General features: G+C 34.9%; 1 protein-coding gene across 1 annotated transcript; it reads left to right on the forward strand.

Annotated features, from left to right (window-relative positions):
• Positions 1–4,920: 4,920 nt before the first annotated feature.
• LOC136816052 (uncharacterized) lies at positions 4,921–12,767 on the forward strand. Its single transcript, XM_067072486.1, has 7 exons — positions 4,921–5,187; positions 7,352–7,429; positions 8,221–8,622; positions 9,420–9,485; positions 9,808–10,700; positions 11,071–11,364; positions 11,978–12,767. The coding sequence occupies exons 2-7, from the start codon at positions 7,378–7,380 to the stop codon at positions 12,425–12,427; spliced, it is 2,157 nt and encodes a 718-aa protein (XP_066928587.1). The 5' UTR covers positions 4,921–5,187; positions 7,352–7,377; the 3' UTR covers positions 12,428–12,767.
• The last annotated feature ends 308 nt before the right edge of the window (positions 12,768–13,075 follow it).

Consider the following 13,075-nt stretch of genomic DNA (forward strand, 5'->3'; position numbering starts at 1 on the left):
CATCAAAACTAAAAATTAAATTTCTCAAGAATGGCTTGTCTAATTGTCTTCAAACTTTCACCAAAGATGTATCTTACTAAAGTCGATCATTTGAAAAAAATTTTTTCGAAATTTTGATGACGTCAGTAGAAAATAGGATTTTTCGTTTTTTACTAATTTCTGCTGACGTCATCAAAATTTCTAAAATATTTTTTTTTCAAATGATCGACCAAACTCGGCTAAGTTATGGCATGTCTCAAAAACTGAAAATTACCATAATTTTTAGATCGCATTAGTCGACAGAAAATGACCAAACAATTGACTGAACATGAAGGGTACTATGATGTAGTTTCTAACCTGATGTGTAATTTTTCGAAATTTTGATGACGTCAGCAGAAATTAGTGAAAAACAAAAAATCCTACTTTCTGCTGACGTCATCAAAATTTCGAAAAATTCTTTTTTTCAAATGATCGACTTTAGTAAGATACATCTTTGGTGAAAGTTTGAAGACAATTAGATAAACCGTTCTTGAGAAATTCAATTTTTAGTTTTGATGACGTCATCGATTATTACGTAATAATCAGTTTTTGCGATTTTTCGCAAAAATCAGCGAAAAAAACAATTAGGTTACACATCAGGTTAGAAACTACATCATAGTGCCCTTCATATTCAGTCATTTGTTTGGTCATTTTCTGTCGACTAATGCGATCTAAAAATTATGGTAATTTTAAGACATGCCATAACTTACCCGAGTAATGAAATTAGGGTTCAAACCCAAAAATACCCCCAAATTTGCCCTAAGAATAAGAACAGGATAAGAACAATTTGAGGCTCGAAGTGCCAAAAAAATAAGAACAGCCAAGCCTCAACAAAAATTTACTGGTTCTTATAAAAAAAAAAGTGTAATCCTGTTTTTTTCTGTTTTTCAGTAAAAATTGAAGTTTTTTAGGTTTGATACCCTTAATTTGCTTAAAATCCATTCATTCCAGGCTTAGCATTGTGATCTTAGATTGTTCGTATTTTTCGGAGTAATATTCTTATAAAATTGTTCATGTAAAAGGAGGAGTGTGAGATTTTTTTATGTACGAAGAACTGCCACGAAAAATCTCTGATCAGTTTTAATTTGCTCGAACGCAGAATAGTTAGAAATTTCGAGAAATAATTTTCTCATGTAATTACTAAGCGAGAGATTAAATATATTTGTTAATGAACCCAAGTAATCAAATTTGTTGTATGTAGGTGGACTTGAATCCGATGCAACAATTTCTCATTCTTGCAATAGAGAAGCATTATTGACAACTTTGTTTCCTCCAAAGTTTCTTATCCGTTTATCATTCGTTGTACACGTTTTTTTTATAAGAACATCCAGAATTTTTGAAGCTTATTCTGATGTTCTTAACTTTTTGAGTTTTAAGCCTGAAAATATTCTTAACATGTTTTTATGTTGACCATTTTGTGAATTTTTTTTACCATTTTTCTAAGAAAAAGTGTGTTTTTGAGTCCGCAAAGCCTTAAAATGTTCTTAACTTGTTCTTAACATTTTGGCCAGCGAAGGCTTATGTTCTTATATAGTTTGTTCTTTTACAAAAAAAAACTAGTAACTCATTTTGCGTCAGCGTACAAAGAGGTGTAGGATGTAATCTTTCAGACGAAAGGTCTTTTAAGTGCCGGATAATCAAGTTTGTAATATATTGAGCAGTTTAAATTTATGAGACTGAAAAATCATTAAAAGGATACTGTACGGAAATCCAATGATTCTTTGAGTTGAGACTCCTTTTAGTTTTTATAGGCAATCATATTATGATCATTTTCTTTGTAGAATTAAAACCCCCACCTTTTTTACCCACGCTAGAAAGCTTTCTTTTGCTATTGTGTTATGTTCGTTTAAAATCGATAGAAATTCTTAAAATATTAAAGAAAAGAAGATTCCGGCATTTCAGCAATTCACTAATTCTATTTTAATTTCATTCAAGCAAATTCTGTGGTTTTTCAGATTCAATTTATCTTAATTACATTTATCATAGTAATAATAGCTGCGGGACCCCCACCACCGTGGGAAATCTGCCGCCAAATCTCGAACCCGCTGAAAAAATACCCTAAAATTTACGCCATCCCCATTCCAAATTCAATGGAAAATTTCACTCTACAAAAATCCAACTAGATTTTCAACCTTAGAACAATAGAATTTTATCCCCAACTGAAGTAGTTCAAGGGCATGAGGATGTTCTTAATGTTGAGCTATTCCTAGAAAATGACTCAATACCCCAAAACCGTTAAAAATCATCTTTGTGTCGTTATGGTTTAAAGTAAATATTTTGACCATCGGCTAGACAGTTATATAAATAACGGTAGTATTATCATAACCACTTCGAGACAGCTATAATTTAGTCATCCAACCACTAGATTTTAATAGCTGCCGCTTCGATTTAATTGAGCGTGATCTTGGGTACCCAAAAGTCTTTGAATAATTAGGATACCTCTTAATTAATGAGGAGTAGGTAGAAAAGCACTTTAACTGAATCTCGATACAATATTTCCAAGTAGACATAATTCACTCAGCGTACAAAGAGTACGGCTCCACCTCTTTATTGCTAAATAAAACGATAATGCCTATGAAACCCACTTTAAAAGCCCACCTTAGAGGTATTTATATAGCATCTGAATCTCAACACAATATTTCAAAGTAGACATAATTCACCCTCCTCATTGCTAAAAAAACGATAATGCCTTCGAAACCCACTTTATAAGCCCACCTTATAGATCATTAGACCTCAAATTTTTACTCCACTTTTCAAAAACACGCTTTGTTAAACCATTACTTTCAATTGCGAAAGTAATGGTTGATTATTAAAGCTAACGACACCTCCGAGAATCAATTTTGCGGTTTGATTTGCATCCTGGACCAATATAAGATTTGTGCTTTTGCAAAATTCAGCTTAATAAGAAATTATTTATCAGCGGCAAAAAATGCTTCATAAGGGATGGTTTATATGTCTCTATTATTTAATGGAGTTTGTACAATACAGTTTCCAGGGAAAAACGGAGAAAGATTACCTACGGATCGAGTGTGTTCATATTGGTTTCGGAACGTTTCGGAGCAAGAAAACGGAGTGATTCCGTTCCGATGAAAAAAGTGGAGCGAAACTGTTTCGATCTGTTTTGCTTTGTAACGTCTTCTTTTTTGACGTTTCGAATTTTGACGTTCACACTTGTTTCGGAACCTTTTCGTTTCGGAACCGTTTCGTTTCGAAACGGAACGGAACCGTAACGTCTGAACATGGTCTCAAGGAGCTGAAGGTTCTCTAATGTCCGGCTAAGTTTGAACATTTTCTTTCCTATTCATGATATGCACCATTGCAATGTCTTCTGACATTACATCACCAATAGATGATTGGTTGTAAGTGGCGTAAAATCAGTAAATACGTCACTTTCAACCAATCCGCTGTTGGGTCCGTGAAAGACATTGCAATGGTGCATTTTCTCTCCAAGTGAGAAAATCGTTCGGGATTGGATTCATGTTTACAGTCAGTTTTACACGGTGATTCGAAGCAGGAACCATAGGATTGTTTTCTCATTCCCAGGGAAACTTCCCTATTACCAGTTCAGCAACGGAAAAGACCAAGACTCTGGGTAGGTACAGAAATAGCTTCAATTTGTTAGGTTTTTTTCAAGACCATTTTGCTTGTCTATGCATTTAAACGCAGCACAAATGCGCCAGGAATTAATTAATTCTCGAGAATAAAAGTTTAGCCATCCCGGCCGGGGCACACAACGTTGTTTCAACGTTCAGCTAACGTTATATGGGTGTTGTGAACATTAGATAAACGTTGAAACAACGTTGTGTGCCAGCTGGGATCCCAAGGTAGTATGTTTGTCCATAGAAGTTCCCACTAAAATATATGAAACAACAGGTCGATTAACAAGACAGTTTTTGTGGTTCAACCATTTAATTTACCACAGCAATAGTTAAAAATTTATTCAAGTCCATAATTGCTTTTGAATGAATGGTAAATTCAAAAAATAACCCATTTTTATTGCACTGCAATGCAGCCTTTAAAGTTTTTTTCCATCCAGTAGCATCTGAACAATCTTTAGCGATTTTTAAGAAGTCGTAAGAAACATTATCTGGGTTGCGAATGGACGAGTTCTTTAAATTCTACTTTTTCTAAATTTTATTAAATAAGCAACATACTCAAAACTTAAATTTTAATATTCGGATAATTATTTGTATTGGTGATAGCCAGAGTCTGTTTAAAAACTCTGCTTTGCAAGCTCATTGTTGACAACTTTTTGTTAGCTTTTGCCTTTGTTAATATCAAAAGACATTAATCAATTTTCTCAGTTTTTGACCAAGTTGCCAAGTACACTCCCTTAGGATTGGTTTAAGATTCAATCACATGATCACAATGCAAGTTCAAGTAGGAAACAATGGAAAGAAACAAAAGGCTTCTAGACCGGTTTTTTTTATACGGACTTATGGTAATAGTGATAGTTAGAGATATTTTATCTTGTACCACTTTAAAACGGTTTTATCAAACAGGTTTGAGCTGGATACTTCTTCTCTAAATGTCGGCTAAATGTACGTGCTATTAAATGATTTGTTGACAGGGAAACTGTAAATTTTTGATCAGTAGTAATGTAAGGGAAGGATGCAAAATTAGCTTATGATATTTTGTGATGATGTAAACAATTAATTCATCATTACTTGCCGGAATAAACACAATATTATAGATTAGTTCTGTGCAAAACGCGGGAAATGTATGGAAAGTTTGATGGATGCTCAGAGTTACAGAGTTATTACGGAGAATACGTATATTCATTCCATTAAGCTCAAAACATGGGGAGTTATTGATATATGGATGATTATTACATTTTATTGGTGAAAGTGTGACAGCTTTCAGTATACCATATTGTTACAATGACTTTTCTTTATAGGAATTTTAAAAACACAAAGCAATACAAAACCAGAAATCGAAGACAAAAGAAATCAGTAAACAAAACAAACACTATTAACAATACCATTGAATTCAAGTGTAATTAAATATCCCACGCATATCGGACAACTTGGCAAATCAACCATATAAATACGAAGCCAGTTTGATCAAAAACATCAAATTACATGAAATCTTGCACGAAACATATCATCAAAGACTCGACGCCAAGAATTTACTGATTAACAAGGACCATATCTGAATACAGAACGAAAGGTAATCATTCTTTTTCATAAAAATATTCTTCCTCAATTGCCGACTTCTAAGTAACTAAGTTTGTGACCGCAGTCGGAGGCGACACGAAGGTTCCTCTTTCGATAGCTAACTACCCGAAGGTAGGGAAGGGCACCACCCTTTTTCCCTGGATTGTTCCACTTACCCTTGATCCTTCTCTTAAATGTTGAGCATCAAGCAGAGAGGCATCAAGTACCATTTTGTTTTGGAAACCTTTGTTTTGACCCGGCTGGGGGTTGAACCCACAATCTTGCGCACCGTAGCCGAATGCTCTACCACTGCACTACGGTCGCACTATGCCCACTCCTACCAGGTCACATAGAATAGGCTTTATTACATTTTATCCTAATTTGTCTCTCGTCAGAATTTCTACTGAAAATGATATCACTTTTGAACGTAGTAAGAGATCTTCCTTTCCTTAAAAATCAGCGAGGTTAAAAGGTCTGATCGTTAGAACAAGTGATTATCGGCTACACGTTTACTTTTTAAAAAACATCCAGATACTTTGAAACTTTTGGATGTTCTTAACTTTTTTGAGTTTTAAGCCTAAAAATGTTCTTAACATGTTCTTATTTTCACCATTTTGTGGGTATTTTTGTTCCTTTTCCTTAAGCAAATCGGGTGTTTTTGAGTCCGCAAAGCCTTAAAAATGTTCTTAACTTGTTTTTAACATTTTGGTCATCGAAGCCTTATGTTCTTATAAAGTTTGTTTTTATAAAAAACGTGTAATAAATGACTGAGCGGCCTCATTCAAGATCTAAACCAGCTTCCTCAAAAATCAAAATTAAGAAGAAAGTCATTACCATTTACAGGTTATCAAATCAGCACAATTAAGTGTAAATTATGTAAATGCTTATGCAAAGAACCCATCAATGATAATTTTGAATGGTGATAATTTTCCTTTAATAATTTCCAAACAAACCACTAAGTTCTCACTGGTTGCGAAGGCAACAAGCTAAACAAATGTAATTAGAAAGGCACTGATTGTAATGGGTTGTGAAGAAACTTAAGGAAATTATAAAAGTCACACAATAAAACACTTGCTTTGGAATCTTTTTTTTACTTATAATGCATCATTCATAACAAAACTACACCCACTTCTCATAGATCCACTGGGACCCCTTCCCACTGGAAAGATTGGCCAAAATATCGTCCCCAGTGGAAAATTATACTGTAATTTTTATCCCCACTGAAAATAATCAGATAAGCAAATCCTCATCGAAAATATTGTGCTATTTTTTTCATCCCCTCTGGCATTCTGGCTCGAAAACAATGGAATTCGAATCCACAGCCATAAAAAACATAAGAATATCAATCTCCATCGACTTTTGATCCGTTATTTTTACCCCCACTGGCTAAAAAAACCTACCGGGTCTATGAGAAGGGGGTGTAAAACTGCAGTGTTTAAGAAATATAATCTGAGAAATGCGCGCAACATTTTCAGATTCAGATTCCCCGGAGAAGTTTCCGTTGTAGAATACAATAAAATTAATTCTTCATTTATCATTTTTTTATGCAGATCAAAGAATATATATGATAAAAAGAGTTGTCCTCAAAGAAACTAGGCCCTAGGCAGTTTTTAAATAATGGATAAAATCACATAGTGGCCAGACCTTAAAATATTGTTCTTTTTCCTGTTTCACAACAGATTTATCATGACAGGAAAGGAGAGACCTTTTTGGCCTTTCATCTCCATCAATTACCAAATGCTGTCAACAAGATGTTCTTACCTAGTATTTAACTGGCCAATTATCACAAAAAAATTGCATTCGAATAAATAACTCATTAAGAAATTGTTTCATCATTAAGAACGCTAATCACGCAGCTACTCAATTTGCTGAAATGTTTTCGTAAATCTATTTTTGTAAATTCATCATTTTGAAGTGAAAGGCTTTTTATTGATTGCTTGGTTTAAAAGATTTGGCGGCTTAATGCTGCAAACTGCAGTTTTCATTGCATAGCCTGTTTCAGACTCGGCTGAAGCGGGGAGACAGGGGAGACTTCAGCCTACCCAACTTTGAGCAAATGTGATTTATTTTTTCAAATTCCTTGCGAGTTTTATCTCATTTTAAGCCTTCAGCCTTCCCACTTTTACCGTGGTTCCACCGGTCTTGTGTTTAATCCTTTAATACTGTATTCTTTTCAGCTATTGGAGTGCATACAGCTTTCAAAATGAAAATTCGGGGAACAATAAACACTCTTATTGTAGTTATCATCTTAACAGGTGCGTGCGTACATTTCATTATTTTCCCACATTGGACTGTTCCATATTTCCATACAGGGGGATGGACGAATCTTTTCGAGCCAAAAAAAGAAATGTGTTGATACCCCTTGGGAATTTTAGAGTAACCTTGTACCCCTTGGAAAAATGAAAAAATGGTCCTTTATGCCCCCTGAAAATCTTTCTCCGATTACCCCCTAGAAATTTTTGTCCATTTTTTTCTCTTTTCTTATCTTGCATTTTATTGTAAATAGTCAGTCAAATCAGAGCAAAATCAATACAGCTGACTCTTGCTTATCCGAACTCGAAAAACGGAAAAATGTTATTTATTCGAATTACAGAGAGATTCGAATTGTAGAAAGTATTTTAAGAGGCTTTCCCATTGACTGGGAATTAGTTCGAGTTATAGAAATAGATTCGAATAATAAAGGTTCGGATAAACGAAAGTCTACTGTAGCTAAGCTTTCTAATTAGCGTTTTATGAGTTCAAATAATTGAGTGTAATATTGAGACTGAATCGAAAGAGGAAGAAATAAACGAATGATTCGGAAATTAAAATGAAAACAAATTCCAAAGGCTTACTTAACACGTCCGCTCCAACAAAATGTAATTGTCCGGCAAGTGTCCACACTGATTTATTACATACGGACAATAATTTAGCGGATACATGAGAAAGACAATGCATGAATTAGATTATGTTGGCTTAATTTCTTTGTTACGCTGCAGCCAGTGTATGCTGTAGTCAATATCGGCAAAAACTATAAAACTTTAAAAATATCATCTTCATTTTTCAGGTATCATTCAACAAACTGATGCTGTTTGCCGAGAATACAATGGAAATGTCTGCTCACGTCTCGGTTCAAGAAATTTTGATATTCCAGCCAGTATGACAGATGATGATATTGACTTAGAAATTAACAATTTGATAAGTGATGCTACCAACAAATATTCGGAATGTATAGCATTCTACAGACGAGCAGTATGTAGGATAAAATATGGAGAATGTCACCATAAAAATTATGATCCATCAAAACCACTTATACCTTTAAAGGCTTGCAGAGATGTCTGTGGGTGGGCTACAAAGGACTCTATATGCTATCATGGACTAAATCCAGACTCTAAACTAAAAAAATGGCTTAACAGGCTTAACTGTAACAAATATCCAAAAAGTTTTTGTGGTGATGGGAAATTTTTAGGTAAGTACATTTTGATCATACAAAGATTCTAAGGGGGGGTTTGTAGGGGTTCGAAATACCGTTTTCCCGTCAAATATTTTGCTGAATCCCGGAATCCCGAAAATTGAAAAAATAATAACACCGTCACACCGGCTTTTACAGGGCAAAAATGTACCTAAATACCGTCACCGTCTGATTTTAAAATACCGTTTTCCCGTCTATTTTTTCGTCAAATCCCGTAATACCGTACTAAAAAAGGGCCAATCCCGTCACACCGTAAAAGTACAACCCTCCCCCCTTCTAAGGGTGTGGTGAAGTAGTTTAAACAAAAAAAGATATTAAAACGCTAGGTTTCTCAAATATCCCTATTCTTCCCTACATAGCTATGAGGCTTTTTGGGGTGACTTTCCAGCGGCTGACACTTACAGTGCATATTTGGGTTTAGACTATGACACATAACTATCTAAGAAAATGGCCCAAAGCCAAGAAAACTCGCAAACGTTTTTTTTACTGAAAAGAGCTTACATCCGGCAGAGTTTGCCATTTTCTTCAAAACTCTCCCGCTGATTTTTTTACGGTTATAAACTCCGCGCGTGCATAGTTTTCCAACTACCATCCCTGTAACGGACGATAAAACCGTCTAGTTCGGTTCCTCTTTTTCACGGCTCTTCTTATTTCTTTTTCTGTCCAGGATTGTGTACCCACATAAAAAGTAAAATAGATAACGCCGAAGAGTACCTAAAGCATAAATAAAGGATTCTAGTTCTTTGCTTGTTTACAGCTTTGTATTTCTAATATTCAATTTCCTTCTATTTTAGAAAGGGATAACGAGAGGATAAAGTTCAATTCATGTATTAAAAAGTACGATCCGAAGAACAGAAAAGGTAATGATTAAGATTCAATATCAATCGCTCAAAAAAATGGACTCTACGTGAGACTCGTTCTTTTGAAAATTTTACCAAAATTTGCGAAAAAGTGACTGAATGGTACTTTTCTCAAAATTACCCACTTTTTATCCGAACCCTAAGAGCGACTGATTTTTCTATTTTGTTGTTTTTACCACCCTACCTAGGACCCTTGGAGGTGAAAAAAGGTACCCTAACCAGCTGCACATCCTGTACCCTTTTCAGCCCTTACTACTCGACCCCCTGGATCAAATTCCCATTATTGCAACTCTGCGATTCTATTGTTTTCTTTTTGTTATAGATCCAGTTTCAGTAGGATTGACACCAAACCCAATCGTCGACAAAACGATTATGGAAAAAACATTACGAAAATACTTTCCAACGGAGATGTTGGATGATATCAAATGTAATATAATTACTAAAAGAAGATCTATCAACAGTTTATATGATCTAACCAAATTTAAATATCTTCCAAACTTCAAACATGAAAGCCTAAATGAAAATGTCAAGCCGTCACTTTATTGTATATCACACAAAGGACATACAAAAATCACAATACTTTCAACAAAGGAGCCTTTATATACACCAGATAGATATCTATCGCTTGAGAATGTCAACTATGGTATAATTACTGATACTAAAACAGAGGAATCAAATTTAGTAGCATTTGGTGACACTTCAGCATGCAGTAATGATTTTTTTAAGTATAACATACGTACTGAAAAGACAGGTACAACAGTTTTAAAAGCTACATCGCTCGCAGAAGACACTAAATGGAAATATATTGAAAAGTTTTTTGGTTTCTTAATGGTGTATACTGGACTTTCTAGAGATGTATTATTCAGAAAATTTAATGTAGCTGGACTTCTTACACTGCAAAATATGAAATGGACAACTACTTGGGATAATGGAGGTCATCGATTTGATATTCTTACCAGTGACCAGGGAAAAACACAAATGAGGTTGCCTACATTCGGTGGCTCATTTGCTGAGATAAACCCGGAAGATCGAAATGTTACCATTCAATCACCTGAAATACTGCTTGGGTCACGTAAAAAATTATTCTCCATGTATTTCTCCTTACAAGAATTTTCCATTGTCGACTTTTTAAGAACTCAATTATCACCAAATTTTGGAACACTTGCTGATTTAATGGAGAAGCGTGGAGAATTTGAATATTTAAAACTAGAAATGGTAAGTTTTTTTGATGATAATTCCATAATGATAAGTTACACCCCCTTCTCGCAGACCCGGTAGGATTTTCGGACTGAAATTCGATGGGATTGATTTTCCCATTCTATCTCAATATAATCTGCAGCGGAGACAAAAAATGCTGTAATTCTTTATTGAATTAGATTTAAATAACGGTTTGTGCTTGTCGAGAAGATATTCAAAAGTGGAATACTATCAAATAGAAATAAAATAAAGTTTTGGCTACTTTTGAATGTATATCATATTGCATACCTGACTGTCTAAGGGTTGAATTCAATTTTGTGTTTTTTGGAGACATTATATTACTGCAAAAATTTCATGTGTAATGTAAATTAACCTTATCTTTTTTTAGGCAGATTATTTCTTCACAACGCGCGGTGACTTCAGCAACATTCTACCAACTAAAGAAGCATTTAAACTTGAGAAAAATTCTATGATCCTTAAAGTGAGGGAGAAACACGATGGTAATTACCTTGGTATTTGTACAGGCAAAGTAAAAGTTGATATGAAATCAAAGAAAAGACCCTCATGGTTGGATAATATAAAGTTAGACTTGATCTCCAAAGTTCGAGCTGATGCCCCGAAAAATCAAGAATTTGAAATAAAATTCAACCTTGACCAAGAAAATCCAGATTGTGAAAAAGAGGTATGTTATGTCCTCAAATTTGATGAAATTTGTCCAAAACCATGTATTTAAAATGTTCATCTTTGTTAATCTAAAACTACTAAATGTAAAGTCCAACTAGAAGCAGACTTTCTGATTTGGTGGTGGTATAGACTTTGTAAGGCCTTGTGACCGGGTAGCTTGGTCGGTACTCTTGTCGCCCGAATAGACAGGAGGGGGTCCGAAAAAGCAGGGGGTAGGAAAATATTCTAAATTCTAATAAGCGGTGGGATGAAATAAGCTTGTGGGCTCGATCCTCGGTCACCACCGCCAACTCGGCGAATAAGTAGCTTAGATTTGTGTAATCTGATCTGGGCTTTGAGAGTAGGTGTGGCTCTCTGCTTCAGCATTTGATCTCTTAGGTCTAGCACATATAAAAAAGCGGGTAAACTGTGAGGGCACTTGATTTCTCTTTTTTATTAAAACACCCCTGTGTCACAGACCCGCTGGAAGCTTAACCTACTTGAAAATTTAGCAAAAATAAAAAGTTCCACCGGGATTGTTAGACAAAGTTGTATAAAATATAAGGAAGTATTTTTGATAAGTCCAACTTTTTTAAAGTCATTCTCAATTGTTTTTTATCTTTCTTTTACAGACTGGCAAATGGAAATTCTTAAACGAGACAATCAATTTCTTCAAAGAAAAGGCTCGATGCAATTGTATATCAAATTACACACTAGCTGAAAGGAAAGTTATGAAAAATTCAAGTAAAGATAACCCTTGTAAAGTAAAAGGAGACAGACTGGTTTCCATAAAAATTTACAAATTCAAAGATGGAGGACGTTTAAGTTTCAATGTTACAACAAGGAACCATGATTACGAAAAGATTCACATATTTATGGATATCGATTCAAGTACAATACTCTATTTCTTTGAAAAAGACAATAGTCAAGCCAAGGGCGAAGGTGATGATAAAATCAGCTCTGGGATTGATTCGGGGGTATCGGGAGAACCATCGTCAGGAGATCATGATGGTGATGGTGATGACAGTATCTCTGGTGATGGATGTGATGACAAATGTCCTAATGGTTCTGAAACTGTTTAATCATTTGTTCCGTCAACTGCTCTAACTTGGGACGATTGGTCGAAACATGGGACTGTTGCATATCTGGTCTGTAATTTCACTTACCGTAAAATCGAAAGTGAAATCGTGTATTTTTCAATACGCCGCTCATTAACTCAAATCTAATGACTTTGGGGGTTCGGTGAAATGGTGGCCGAATTGCCGTCCCATGTTTTGTCAGATAGTCCCAAGTTGGAGCAGTTGACGGTTATACATTTCTGGGACGAGATGGAGTTTTTACAAGCTCTTATTTGATTTTGTTAGTCGTTAACCAGTAATAAAAAACTTTTGTTCCTTTTTTTTAAAGAACGCGTCATTTTTTTTACTTATAAAAACTCCATCTCATCTGACATTTCTAGTGTTATACAGTGGAGTTTTTTAATTCGAACCACGATAACTCGAATGTATCCTTAACTCGAATAAATTTTATGGTCCCTTCAATTAACAATGCCTTAAAAACCTTACTCCATTAATCGAAGAACAAATTTCGATTATTTGTGCGTGTTCGAGAATTGTACACTTCTTTTTTTTGCTGCTGTATAACAAAATATAAAAACAGAGATATAAAAAATAAGACACAGAGATATCCGTCGCAGCTGCCTCTTTTAAAACATCCATGTGACCCCCTGG

The sequence above is a fragment of the Clytia hemisphaerica genome, unplaced genomic scaffold, assembly GCF_902728285.1.
Source record: "Clytia hemisphaerica strain Z4C2 unplaced genomic scaffold, Clytia hemisphaerica genome assembly, whole genome shotgun sequence".
Classification (NCBI taxonomy): domain Eukaryota; kingdom Metazoa; phylum Cnidaria; class Hydrozoa; order Leptothecata; family Clytiidae; genus Clytia; species Clytia hemisphaerica.